The 15,488-nt window shown below is 33.6% G+C and overlaps 1 protein-coding gene across 1 annotated transcript in view; it reads right to left on the bottom strand.

The window, feature by feature from the left end:
* LOC110031717 (E3 ubiquitin-protein ligase UPL6) overlaps positions 1–15,488 on the bottom strand; it is a 110,185-nt gene that overhangs the window by 21,653 nt on the left and 73,044 nt on the right. Inside the window, exons 19-22 of the mRNA XM_020735074.1 lie at positions 13,400–13,466; positions 7,709–7,879; positions 7,539–7,628; positions 6,434–6,514 (exon numbers count right to left, since the gene is read on the bottom strand). Of these exons, the coding sequence (XP_020590733.1) occupies positions 6,434–6,514; positions 7,539–7,628; positions 7,709–7,879; positions 13,400–13,466 (409 nt within the window). The remainder of the gene's footprint in view (positions 1–6,433; positions 6,515–7,538; positions 7,629–7,708; positions 7,880–13,399; positions 13,467–15,488) is intronic.

The raw sequence follows: 15,488 nt of genomic DNA on the forward strand, positions 1-15,488 counted from the left end.
AGTTGGAGCACTATCTGAAATCTTAGGATACAACCCTCAAAGGGAAAAAGACAAACCGACGACTGTCTCGATATAAAACACACAAAAAACTGCCTTCCAAGCCCTAATACAACACATATATAGAAAATGACTAAAAGAAATGAAACATTATATGAAAGAAAACATAAAAAAGAGAATCGGGATTGATTCAACCCACTCCCCTTCTCCATCGATAGCAGGAATTGCGCAGCTAGCGTCCCACATCCTGAGTTGAACGCTCCCGCATCAGATACGTTTCTCAAGAATTTACTTTTTGAAGAGGCATATGATCTTACTTTTGCAAGTTGTGTATCTATATCTTGCTAAGAAATAGGTGTGGAACCGCCTTGCTGTTAGTAGTTTGTCGTACCTCTATTCACTACTGCGATCATCTATCCCACAACAGATTTTGTTGTTTATCCCCATCCAAACGCCTCCAACCTTACATACAACCTTGTTTTGCTACTCTGCAACCACCTACTTACAAAAACCTGCTTTCCAAAAGCCTTCTAGGATCCCTAGAAAGGTATTACGTGTTCATGTCATATCCAATTTATTAAAAGTACACTTGAGGTACAAAGCGAAGCGTGACACTCGCTTCACTTTGCTTAAGCAAAGCGGCGGGCCTAGTTTATAGTTTAGTGAGGAATAAAGGGTCACAATTAATTTAGGTTGTTTTATAAAACTTGCGACTTTGTTTATTTTCTTATGATTTTTTTTGAAAAATTTTAAAATTTTTAATTATTAAAGCAAACTATAGAAATTATTCGAAATTTTAATTTACAGGTTCACCTCAAAGTTAGCATTACAATTAGGTATTACAACACATCTTTTTTCTATTTTATATCAAACATCAAGTCATACTTTGTATTTATACATTAATAATTTTATATACCTTATCAGTGCTTTAGTTAATAAAAGCACCACTTTGTTGTGTACTTTGTGCTTCGAAGTAAAATAAAACCTTGGGCATCAACACTGGTCATATGTGTTTTGTGTCTACCATACCACTGAATCATGTTAAAAATAGGGGTAATTACATATAAAGTACAAGAAACATTGCTATGTACAAATAAAGCACCTAGGTGACTTTTTGAACCATGAAACCGATGCATTTAAGCGTTTCACATCAAACCATTGTGAATTTGATAAAAATGAAAAACATGGTTTTGTTGTTAGACCTTCCCAATTTTCCTCTATGGTGGTGGTTTGTTGCTTTCCATTTTACCTATGTGATTTGCCAATTTTGCTTCTCAATTTTCTTATACACATAAAAAACACTAAATGGGAAATTCACATACATACCACACAATGTTTATGCATTTACATATCGGACACCTAAAGTTTGATATTGACAATTATAATATTTTGATGTTTTTTTATAAAAACTAGTTATTAAATGATATATTTCACTTTAAAAAAAATAAACAATAGTGATATTTTTTATGTGATGTCAAAGGTTTGAGTGTAACATATATAAATATAAAAGTTCAGATGTTAGATTTATAAAAATATAAGATTTGTGTTGGATGTATGTAAATGCCCCAAAACTAAATTATTATAGAGTTGCGTGCTACAAAGACTTGCAATGATTTACTTAAAGAAAACCCTATGAAGAGGAAACTTGAAACAGAAAAGAGCAACAACATTAAGGAACCAAAAAAGAGAAGTATTGAGTTAAACTTTCACCAAAGTGAATATGCAATTGGGGCATCTCGATGTTCCTCTCTAGTTGTGGTTTGGTGCTCGTGGTTTGAATCGTGCAATATTGTTTGAAGGAGAATTTACATGCATATCACACAATTCTTATGCACTTACATATCTACAATCTAAAATTTGAAATTTACTTACGTAAAAGTGTGTAATTCAATTTTAAAAAATTGCTATCATATAACAATATTTTTTTAATGTTATGTGAAGATTTGAGTGTTATATAAGTAAATATTAAAATTTAGTTGTTTGATATGTATATGTATACGAATTATGTGATGTTAAAGATTTGAGTGACATTGGAGCTTCTCGATTGTCCTCTGTGGTGGTGGTTTGTTGCTTCTCATTTAACCTATATGATTATGCCATTGGAGCTTCTCAATTGTCCTTTGTGGTACTTATTTGTTGCATCTCATTTTACCAAATTTGTTGTGCCTTGGGGCTTCTTGGTTGTCCACAGTGGTGGTGGTTTGGTGCTTCACATTTTACCATAGTGGTTGTGCCTTGGGGCTTCTCAATTTTTAGGGTGTGCTGGGATATGATTGTAGCATTGGTTGTAAGAACGAACTTTACTAGTATAGAACAAAGGCAATTTTTTTGTCGTAAAGAAAACTTGTAAGTTTTTCGTGGTCTAGTGGTCATTGTTGCCTGCTGGCAGTGGGTGTTGGTGTGGTTTGGTGGTCTCTGTTAACTGTTAGCAGTGGGTGTGGTTGTAACTTTAATATATTGGTTGCTGGTAGGGGTTGTCTCTGGTTTTTGTTTTGGCTTTGCATTGGTGGTTTTGTAGCACGTGGTTTTCATATTGTTATGTTGAGCAATGATAAAAAAATAAAGAGATCAACCGATCACCAACTGTCACTTATATAATTGTTCTCACCTGTTTGCCATAAGACACTACCTAGTCTTAAAACACACATCGTACTGTTAACTACGGATACTAATTAGTTTTAGATCATACATGCAACTATTAATCACAAATATTTCATGGTTTTAAAACATGTATGATACACTTGGTGATCCTCGGAAGATCCTTACTTAATAATTAATAAATTTATCTCATCGACTCTAATTCGATATATTGATATTTTTTGAATTTTGTTTCAATTTTTATACTTAACTTTTTAATTTATGTCAAATTATATTTTTTCCTCAAAATGTTTTATCTGCATAATACATCAGATGGGTAAACAAAAGAAAGGTAAGGATATCGACCATTTGGGAGAGAGACCAAAATCATATTTAGTGATTTATGCTTGAAAGAGATAGAAATTGACAATAGACCAACCATCTACTTCAATAAAAAATGTTTGTAAAACATATAAAAAGAAAACTTGCATGAAAAAATAAAAAGATTGTAAGACAATATTCAATTGAAAAAGATTGAAAATTGTAACAGAGTTAAAGAGAGAGGCAACTGGATTAGGTTGGGACTCTGTTAAGAAAACAATGGATGCATCAGAGTGGCAGAGAGAAAAAAATTGCAGTAAATATAAAAATTTATATTGAACTGTGGTTTTATTGAACATGAACTTTATTGAAGTGTAATTTTATCAATTGTTGGTCATGCCCAATGCCAAAAAAATCGAATTTATGACATAAACTATGAGTTGGAGGAGAAACTTGATACTAAGTTTCCCGGAATCGTGGCTATGGTCTGAGCAACGACACAAGTCTTCCCCTAGAATTTGGATGAGACCAATGAAGTCCATGAGGAAGCACTACACGAGAGAGAACAAGGTGAATCAAGTAATTCCAAGTGCACTATACCCTCCAACTAGAAGCATAAAAAGAAAATGAAGATTGTGACCCAACAATTATCTAAGCAGATTTCACAACTTGCTACAATTTGCACCAGTATCACATTTACGACATAAGTCGTTAAGCTACTAGACTTTACCCTAGAGATATTTAATGATAGGTCCCTGCATTTATTCACTATCAAACTTCTAGAGGACCGAAAAAAGCGAGAGGCTTTCATGACGATGGCGCCAAAATAGAGGATTCCTTACCTCTGTTGTTTTTAGACAATCAATCTAGTTAGTTTGTCTTTTTATTATTTAGATTGTGGTGTGTAATAATTTATATTTTTGTGTCGTGTTCATGTGAAATTTCAACATTTATGTTTTGCACTAGTTGTAGTGCTTTAATTATGTCATTTTAACATTTATGTGCATAACTTGTTCTTTTTATATTTTCTAACATGCATAAAATAGCCAGATGGACCCATCATATAAAGATAAAATTATAGATATAGTGGAAAACCAGATAATTATGACTACAATAATATGTTCAATCAATGAGAATTATTAGAAAAAAATGTGTAAGGAACAATGCGTGCCATCGTTATATGTGAGTAATAAGTGAATTGGTGAGTTGCTCCAAGCTCATCCAAACAGAAATCATATAGTATGTTTCAGATGTCAAGACAATTTTTTTGTGATATGCTGGATGAATTGCAAAGTAAATAAGGTTTGCATTGATCGTCTTATTGAGTTCATTTGTGCTACTCCAAGCTCACCCAGGAAAGTGTCCATCACATTATGTATTATGTGACACATTGAATCTATTTATGCTGCTTTCAAGCGATTCCAACACTCAACAGAGATAATTAACATATATTTCGCTATTGGAGTTAATCCCTTGGATAGATTGTCACACAATATTTTGAAACTCATATATTATGCTTTTGTGCATACACCAAGAGAAGTCCGTAACGATACGAGATACAAGTAGTTCTTCAAGACATTAATATTTCTATTTATTTTTGCATGAATGTTTAAAAAAAAATTATTCTAATGTTTTTTTTTAAATAGAATCATATCAAAACAATTGATGACACGTGTCGATGGACGTGTTGATAACAATGACAAGAATGCATACATCGAACGTTTGCATTTGCTAAAGAGCATATCTTAGCAGTTTGTGACTTTAATGTGTTTTAGAGGAATGAATGAATTGTTCCTTGAAATGAGGTTTTTTAAAGCCCTTCCCGGACAAGAGGTACTACTTTCCTAATTTTGAGCGCAACAGTCAATTGATTAGAAGAATGAATTATTCAACAAAAAACAAAAATCATTATGAAGTAAGGAAAAAGTGGGTCATACTCCAAATATAACTGACATATTCCTTCAAAATATAGGTAAAGATGGTTGCAATGACGACGCAACATAATTTTATACGGAAGCATCTATCTCGGGACAATATTGATTTCAGAATGTTAGATAAAGATCCAACATGCAAACCTGTGAAAGCATTTAAACATCGGGCATGTAATCATTGTCCGATGAAGATTTTGGTACGAATGGCTTCAACACATCCGAAGAGGAGGATGCTCAGAAGATAATTCAATTAAAAGTAGAGATTACAGGTGTTTTGGTAAACTAATCGAGTGAATTTATGTAGTGTTTTATAGTATCTTCTTATAGATGTTTAATATTTTAGATGCATTAAGGATTTGTTGTTGTCTATTTTCTATATTTATGGGTTTTGTATTGAGGATTTGTTGATGTCTAACGTTAGAGAAGTATATTTTTCTTATATGTGTTTTTTTCTAATTATGAAACCAAATATTTATTTTATTGTTCTATTGCATATCTACTCTAATTTTGTCAATTAAAAGTATAATATATTATAATCTCAAGAAAAACGAGTTCAAGGTTATCAAGTAATTCAAGAGCTATCTACTGTTATTGTAGTAAGCAGTGTTCTGCATACACATAAAGAAGAGAAGATAGCTATGAGAAGATCTTTTATTGTTGTCCCAGAAATAAAGCACTTGAAGATTGCATGTATTTTCAATAGGCTGGTGATATAGAAGAGTTTGCTCTGGATAGTGATCAAGTTAGCCAAGATGCTATAGACAAAAAAATATTTCGCAAGGCTTCATCATGTTGACATGAAGGCAAAAGTCATTATAACCTTGCTGGTAATTTTTGCAGTTCTTATTATTATCGAATTATGCATGTAATGATAACTTGTGATTGATGTATTGTAAAAATTTGAACTTCTAACGTGTTTTCTGTATTGCTGGAGCTATTTTTATTATTCTGCTACAATTATTTTGAAAAATACAGTTTGACATGAAGGCAAAAGTCATTATAACCTTGCTGGTAATTTTTGTTGTTCTTATTATTATCGAATTATGCATATAATGATAACTTGCGATTGATGTATTGTAAAAATTTGGACTTCTAACGTGTTTTCTATATTGCTGGAGCTATTTTTATTATTCTGCTACAATTATTTTGAAAACTATAGTCATTCAGCTCAATTTATATATAAGGGTATGTCTTTTCATCAGAAACAGTTGCAACAAAATGGATTATTCAAACAAACTCTTGATATTCCAACAACAACTTTCTAACAACACCTCTGAAGCTGTTTCTCCAAAATGCAGCTTCACAGTTGCTGCTTGGAAAATCAACAACTGTTCCAAACGTGCAACCTATATGATTAGAAGGGTGTGCATCATGCCTATGAATATGTGGTATTTTCCCTTAAAGAGACAAGGGATTCTATCAAGCCTATAAACATTGATTCAAGTTACAATGCAATTCAGTCAACAATAAACTAGAAAGAACTTTCAATAAACTCATGCGAACCACTACATATAGGAAATCGAATGCACCCACAAGATTTAAAATCATGGAAACAATAATGAAAATATACATGAGTAGGTAAAATGAATGATTGAAACGCAACTTACTTCATTGTAGCCACCTGAATAATGAGCATTAGAACGTAGATCATCCATATCCAAATTCTCAAGTGAACCTGATATTAGAATCTGAAGAAAAATTGATATTATGTAACCAATATATGATTTTCATAAGAAATTGATTTAGGTCACCGAACAAATGTTGCAATCAAATGTTGAGCTTTGATCTTTCGGATAGACAAGCCAATCAAGAAAAAATTTTCACACCACCAAATATATGCCTAAAAGAACTAGCAAATTCATCCAAAAAAAAGAAACGTTGCATAAAACCAATCACAAATTAATGGATGCCATCACAATTTTAAAAAATGAGAAAATATTTAGTTTTGAAATGTTTAAATGGAACATTTACTCTGGTAGTAATAAGAAGCGTGAATGACTACCACGACGCCAAAATAGATCAAGAAATAACTCAAAAAATCTCATTAGCATGCAATTATTTGAGAATACTTGCCTACTTTCAATAGGAAGCTAGACAAGCACACATTCAGTTTGCATGCAACTCAATTTGGTTGACATTAAATATTTATCAGTATTCCATATAAATATTAGTCAGCTCATTTTGAGAATGAATTTAATGTGAAAAAAAAAAAAAAACAAATCTATCAGTCTGTACCATGCCTATTAAGTGGAATTTTTAAATTTTCAGCAACGAATTTATCCAAACACAATGATAGAAGTTTTAACACTTTTATGGGCCAGCTTTATGAATCCTTCTCCTTTCTCACTCTAAGAATATTATCTCCGTCTCTCCTTTTCCTATTCTAATCACAGAAAATCTATCTCACCAACTTATACGTGCATCTTGTTTGCTTTATCGACTATGTCCAACCCACCAAAATTTAATTTCTATAACTCAAAGAGATGCCTAATTTCTTATGAGTTTGAACAGGTATCAACACAATTCTCCAGTTTTAGTAATTGGAATATTCATTGTCCTTGCATATCAAGGTAACATTCTGTTAAGTCTTCTCTTATTATAATTCTTTTCTCACTCCATAATGAAATGAGTTGTCAGGTTTAATCAAGTTAAACAATTAACGACAAAAGTTTCAACCTAGAGAATTAAATAAAGGGTGAAGACTCCAAATACCTGGATTTCATGTTCACTGAACATTTCAATCCATTCTTTCTCTATAAGTTGCTGAAATCCACGTAAAAAGTGCGAACTTTGATGCCGAATCTACAAAAAAGGAAGACTTAATTTATGGCATCTGAAAATTATTTGATTGAGGAAAATAAGTAGAATGTCATAAAAAATACCTGATAGTTTAACCGATGATTGGCGATGAGATGAATGTATGTGATAACATTTTCCTTTGTAACGTGAATATCTTTTCCTCCAGGTAGCAACTCTTCTTCTTTTTGTTCCCCATATTCATTGTTTACAATAACAAAATAAAGCTCCAAGTCTGAAACATCGCCTTCAAAATGCTGAATATTTACCAAAAACTCAAGCATGAATATGAATGACATCAAAGAGCAAAATGAAATTGTAATACAAAGGCACAAACATAATTTAATCAACAATAACAAATTAGAGATAAATCACTAAGCCGCTGCCTATGTATCTGTAATACTTAAAATTATCTCAAGGTAAAGTTAAAATTTATAAAAAAATTTTAGTTTATATATATATATATATATATATATTTGAGAAAGCCTAAGGGCTAATATATTAAAAAGAAAGAAAGATACAAATAGATTAAATGAGAGGGCTCAAGCATGACACCCTACCCATACGGTAAACATTACATGCAAATGGTTCCAGAAAAAAAAAATACAGAAAAATACATGAGAGTCATTGATGTAAAAAGGAAGATACAAAGGTTTTAGTGAGTGGGTATTAAGAGCCCACTCACAGGGAATACAACTCACTCAAAAAGAAACTTAAAAATACTCGTATACCCCAAAAATTATGAAATACTCATAATCATTGTGGGTGGATTTACCACTTTCCCTCCCCCTGGTTCTAGGGATGGAGTCCAACAACAAACTTAGATTTGGGCATCCACCCGAAACTATCAAACAGTCATCCTGAAAATTACTGAGTTCTAATTTCTACAGTACAATATATACATAATATAAATTTCATGCGAAAGGTGAACGTTACATGCATTCAAATGCTAATAAATGAAAATAAAATGGGAGGTGACAATGACATGTTTATGACAACTTGTAAAAATATAGATATTATGAATTTCTGTAGAATTTTGAGCTGACAATTGCACAGATAGTGTCCGTGAATATGATGAACATAATATTCAAACATTATCTTGATCAATTTGTAATAGTATTTATTAATAATATATTGTTCTATTCTAGAAATAATGATGATCATCATGGTCAAGCGAGCATTGACTTGGGTTTATCTATATATATATATATATATATACTCCCTACATATTAATAAAAAAAGGAGGAAATACAAAAGTGGTGTGGAGACGGATCCCCACATCTAAAAAATCCAAAAAAATACAATACTCATACCGTAGGGGTTCCATTTCCAACATTACAACTCGACGCCCACAAGAAAGAAACCAAAATTCCATACAAGTATACCGAAACCAAAAATAAACACCAAAAAGTATACCAAGTATGAGTATCTAATAAAGTAACCGTGTCAGTCGTATCGATAGGAGCAAAGAAAGGAGCACAACAACAAGTCCAATAGAGCTGAGTTATACCCAAGACATATCTAAGTCGAAATCCGAACATCAACAAATTTCAAAGAGTCGAAATCCCCAAGTTCAGACCAAGAGAGAGTAGGCGGTACTCATAAATTCCAGGTAAAACTGTCACCATGCCGCAAAGCCATACTGAACTTCGACATACCACAAACCAGCAAGGAAGCCATAGATGGAGCAAGCAACCAATGCAAGAATCCAAAAATTGAATTAGTGAGAACCAAACAGAAGCCACATAAGAGACGGACCAAAGCAGACATCCAAAACCGTGAAGGAAAACCTCCAAAACCAATGACAACAAGCAATGTAATCCCCAGGTCACCATAAAATGGACCATATAACACCAAAAATCATATAATAAAACCAAATGGAGGAATAAACCAAGAACAGTAATGTAAGTAAGAAATGAGGAAAATAGCTTAATTATAGTATAGGAGAAGAGCCTTAATGACAAGCTCACCGAACCATTATCCACAAACATATGGAGCATCCAATTTGTCCCCAACAACTAAAGATGCAAAGAAGGGGGTGGCACCCTGCCCACCATAATATTGTTACTCTCAATACCAAATGCAGCGAGCCAATTGGCCGACCTATTTACCTTGCGACGTATGAACCTCCAAACAATAGAGAGATGGGAAGAGATGAGTTTAATTCTCTTAATGCATTATAAAATGTCCCACGGTGCTTCAGCCCCATTATTAAGTATATCAACCAAAATATGAGAGTTAGTCTCAATAATAAGGAAATGCCAATTAAGCGATAAAACAACAGTGACAACCATCAAAATGGCTCTAGCCTCAGCTTCCAGGGGACTATCGGTGAAACAAGGGGAGGAGGAGAAGAGATTACAATTACCAACATCATTCCGAGCAATACCCCCAATGTCAGCATTAGAACATTTCCAGCTTCCATCCATGTTAATTTTGCACCCACCCGGTAAGAGGAGACCACCATCTCACCAAAAATGAGAGTTGCAGTGTCCTTCCCCCAATAATATTGGTAGTCCCCAAAGATTTAAAATATGATATGCCTGAAAAGAAGTTGTGTTTTGCAACTCCCAACATAAAATTTTTGTTAATGTGTGCAATGATGTGAGCAAAAACCGTTGCACTATGAATATTTTGACCAGTATGCTTGATATCATTACGGGTCACCATATAAACTAACAAACAATGTAAGGATAAATTTGCAAGAAGTGTTTTTGCCTCCGAGTAGGGTTACAAACCTCAATAGAGCCAATTAAGTTCTGAGCAGGGGACATGGTGATGCCAAACCAGTGACCGGCTTTCCGCCAAATAAACAGAGAATATGGGCATAAGAAAAAAAGATGCTCAATAGAATCCTCCATAGCATTGCAAAACAGGCATCGAGAAGCAAGTCTCAATCATTTCAATTTTAAAATATCATCACAAGAAATAACACAATGAAAGATCCTCCAAGCCAAGAAAGACATAGAAGGGGTTAAAGCCCAGCACCAAACACTCTCTCCCCATAAGTTTTTATGAAGGTATGTAAAGCAAAATATAAAGATTTAGTAACCAAATATCTAGCTAACAATTTCAATACCGGAGTGTCTTTCAAATGAACCTCATAAGGAATTGAAGAAATAAATTGCGCACACTCCAACCCCACCAACTGGTTAAGAAGGGGAAGATTCCAATTACCACCTAGCCAAGCGTCAGAAACAAGAAGGTTAGCATACACCGCCTCCCTCAAATTCAGAGGAATGGGGGGACCAACAATCATGCCAAAAAGAGAGGTTACCACACCCCAACTCCCAATAAATATAATCCTTAGTCGACTCTCAAATTTGCAACAACTTCTTCCACACCCTAGAATCACCCAACCGCCAATTAGCCAAGGCGGGGTTGCTATTATGACAGTATTTTCCATGCATGAACGCAGCCCATAAGGAGTCCCCTTTCCGAAATTTAAACCATAATTTGAAAAAGTTTATGTCGGTAATATGATGAAGCGATTTAAAGCCTAACCCACCAGACACTCCTCCAAGGCAACCATTTCCTACCGAATATCTTTCAAGGACCAATTGTGTGCTCTTTCCTTCTTATCATGATGATTTGAATTTCACTCCAATTGTTTGAGGGTTAGTTTGAGAAAATTAAAGAGTTTTCCCTCTAAGAAAGTTCCTCTTAAAGTCCACATTTACTGTGCACGAGGTGGAAACGATGGTAATGAGGTGGGGTGACAAGATATTACGACAAGTTAAAGACACCTAAGAATTTATCTATTCTTTTTGTAAATGCTTTCTTCTTCTTCTTCCTTTTATGAAATTTCTTTTTTTTTTGTATTTTTATTTTTTTTTATTATTTTTTTATATAGTATATTATGTATAGAAAGGGAAGTGAGAAAGTAAGGAGTTAAACAAAAAAGTTAAGAGATATTTGAAAGAGAAATGATATGTAAAACACAGAGAGAGAGAGAGAGAGAGTTACGAAGGAAGAGGGAGATGTTGGCTAGAGGAGATGAAAGTTGTTGCAACTTTGCTAGCATCAAAGTTGATTGAAAAAGTTTGCATAGTGCTCGGGTTGAGGTGAAGTGAAAGTTTAGTGGAGCTGCAAATTAGGGAGAATTGGATGTCGGTAAAAGTGCAAGTGAAGGGAGCTATGCAAGTGAGGTGGTCGCAGGATCATTCACCCCGAAATCGAGTAAGATGTAGAAAATTAAGCGTGTTAGCAAGTGGAACAGGCGACATGAGCAGGCGTGATTGACAAATGAGTCACAATGCCAACATGTGAACGGGAGCAAGAGGCGAATGAGTTTTCATTCAAATCATGGCTTTTCATTGAAATAGGGCAGGTTGGTGGGCATTTTCAATGATAGATGTGGAGAAGATCAAGCATTAGTAGAAGGAGAATCGTGACAGACCGCAATTCTTGAAGACAAGAGAGGGGTATGAGTGGAGGCACACAACATGTCGAAGTCAAAAAGGAAATCATGTGCGTAAAGAGAAGAGGAAATATTGACCCGTGTGCTAGAAAAAAAGGAGCAAAAGAGAAACATGAATCAAATCTTAAAATAGAAAATTTATGTTACTTTTTGGTTTTTTTTTTTTTTTTTTTTTTTTGAATAAAAAAAACAAAGAGCGTAGAGATTTGTCAATGTTGCAATACACATCGCACAGATCCAAGATGGAATGGTCAAGATAGTTTTGGTGATTGAAATAATTTTTAAATTTTTAATACTAATAATTAACAATAAAATTAATATATATAAACATATTATAAATTTGAATATAATTAAAAGTAGCAATTAATTTTTTAAAATATTTAATATATAATTATAAATATTGCAGAGATTTAACATTAGAATATTTGAAAATTTTAACATAATTATTGAAATTATAATTTTAAATTATTGCTCCTAATTATTCAGTGAAAATACAATTTCTTCCGCAACTCTTTTGTAGCTTGAGCCCATTGGACTTCATGTCATCACCTCATATGAGAGTAAATTTTCTTACCTTTCATACGGCAATTTGAAAACATTGGCATAATCAGTTTTGTGAAACAAATGATAATTTATTGATTTTGATTTTACGAGGCAGTTTGAGTTGAACTTGTGTGACGTACCATTAATTGTCCATTTTTTACATCATATTTGATTAAATCTATTAAGTAATTTTTTATTAATTTCAATGCTCCGAAGTCTGCTCAACAGAAGTAGTAACGGTTGTATGATCCTGATTTGTGAGATGCACCTGGATTCAATTTTCTATGATACTGCAATCATTGTCTATTGTCTTCTTCGAATTTGACTAATTTGGCCTTTAGAATAAATTTAAAGGCCAGCATCCTGAATCCTCTTCTACAGACAGTTACAATTGCATATGTGATCTGGTTAAACAAAATGCAGTTACACTACAGCACAGTTACTTGCTCACGGCCATTAAGAATGATTCCTCTCACATGACATTAATTTTTCTAGAAGGGCAGATAATGTAGAAAAAATCCATAGCAAATTTTTGTAAAAAATATTCTGCAGAGATCAGTGCAAAATGAAATTGAGCATTATCAAGATATTCTTCGGTAGAAATGCAAGGATGATTTTTAGCAACAAGAAATAATTTCCAGGCTGTATCTTCACAACATAACATGAATTTCTTAAATGTAAAATGACTACGTAGCATCCAACTACCAGCATAGAAATGCATTTGCAGCTCATGACAGCCTTGTGAAGAAGATAATAATGTTCAGAGAAAAAAGAATAAAGAATACAGAGATCATTTACAAAAAAAAATTCCCACCTTTAGAAAGAGCAGATGACGATACAATTCTGGATCTAGTGAAGGCAAGTCATTCAAATAGTTGTGCCTAAGATGCCATAAATTCATTAGTTAACATAAATGAAACAAAAGGCATCATAAACGATCTTAACTATATGTTCAATCATGAAACTAATGATTTACTTGCTCAAATGCAAACAATCAGGCTCTGTTTGAATGTAAGGAAAACATTCAGAACTCTTACAACGAATGAATCCTCATTAGTACATAGTTACAGTAAATGTTTTGATAAAAGAAAACCTCGCACTCTCTCTCAAAAAGAACAACCTTTCTCGCTCAAAGAGGGCGGGAGAGAATTTTTTTTCCTTTGAGTTCTGCTACCTCTTTTGGCATAAATGTAAACTAAGTACCTCTTTAAACTAGTAAACATGCTTTCTCTAAAGACTTCTGCAAATCCTAACAGTACCCTGCCCATTTATCCTCCAGACAGCTCCATATGTTAGGACCACCTACTTATGTGTTGCTATAACTTCACAGAAAAGTCTGTAGCGCCCCACCGATTTAGTCTCCATGTTGTGTGTAAGGATCGCCAGCTTATAAGTGCTACTATGATAAAAAAAAATTAACAAACTGAATTTAAGTGACAATAAAGTTCGTGCTCATCAAAAAATAAAAAATCATCATCACACCCCGGCCAATGCAAATCCAAGGAATTTGAAGAACAGTAAGGGCACACCTTCAACAACATTAGTTAATAACATTTTAGTCTATCAAATGTCAATGCAGTTACCAAACACGACATATTTGTAGAACAAAAACAAAATTGGTGAATAATTTCCAATTCCTTTGGGGCGGATAAATTTCTCCTTTAGAGAGCGTTGATAATGGTAATTATCACGAGACTAAGAGATTCATCAGTGTGTGTGTTTTGAAATTTACACCTCACTCTAGAGATTGTGCTTTTCCAAGTCAAATTTTCAAAAGACAAATTAGATTGTGGATAATACAATATAAAAAGATTTTACCTTTATTTTATGAAAATTTTAATATATGATTTCGGGTTTCACATGGGCTTAAGTCCCTATTGTTAATTACCCTTCCAAGTAATAAGAAAAAATCCCAATTAAGGCCAATAATTAGGTGCTAAGTGCATAATAAATGGTAACAACAATTTTTTGTTTTAAATTAAGAAAGACACTATTTTTAGCTTTGAACGATAGTAGAGAGAATGATGACGAACCTAACCAAGATCCTATGATTTTATCATCCAGAGTTGTCATGTACTTGAGTCCACTTACTCAAAGGAGATAATCAACCCATTCTAATATAAAAGCCACTTTAAAATAATCATGTGTTATATTTTTCAAATAGTCCTTGTAGATATAAGGTGAGGGACAATTTTTGTCTGGGGTGGTGGCTGTTATCAAGGTGGAAAATGAGTTATGAGTAGGGATGGTTGGGGCTTCGATTACATCAAGATCAGATGAGGAGGGAATTGTGGTATCAATTGTTTGTAGCTCAGAGAGAGAGAGACAGCGAGAGAGGAATGAGGGGCAGTCCCAACGAAGACGGGCGGGCTAATGCAACGTAAAGTTACTGTGCGGTAGTATGCGCAGACGGTTGGAGGGGAGAGGTAGGTTAGGATAGAAAGACGTAGGCATTGATTCGAGCAAGTGGTATCAAAGTAGAAATAGGAGAGGATGGCGTAGATGCATGAATAGGGAAAAAAAGGAGAGCGGCATGCTAGGCGGATGGGACGTGAAATAGAAATTTGCATGCATTTCTAGAGTAAGCATGGGAAAAGAGTCAAGGCAAAAATAATTGTGGACTAACAAAAGAAAAAAAAAGACAATAGTACAGAATTGAAAATATTAAGTAGTTATCCATAAGCAGATCATCAGCAGTATCCTTATCTCAACAATATATGGTAAGCTTTCTAAATGACCCAAAATTCATTCTTGTTTAAGAGTACACAAGAAGTCAGCTCTATTTGGCACAACTAATAAGCTATATCTGGAACTTAATTTTTTTTTCTTACTAATGCTTCAACATTAATTATTTTTTCTTACTAATGCTTCAACATTAATTAAAGAGAACCATTTTATTCGCT

Source organism: Phalaenopsis equestris, unplaced genomic scaffold, assembly GCF_001263595.1.
Source record: "Phalaenopsis equestris unplaced genomic scaffold, ASM126359v1 Scaffold000840, whole genome shotgun sequence".
NCBI classification, from domain to species: domain Eukaryota; kingdom Viridiplantae; phylum Streptophyta; class Magnoliopsida; order Asparagales; family Orchidaceae; genus Phalaenopsis; species Phalaenopsis equestris.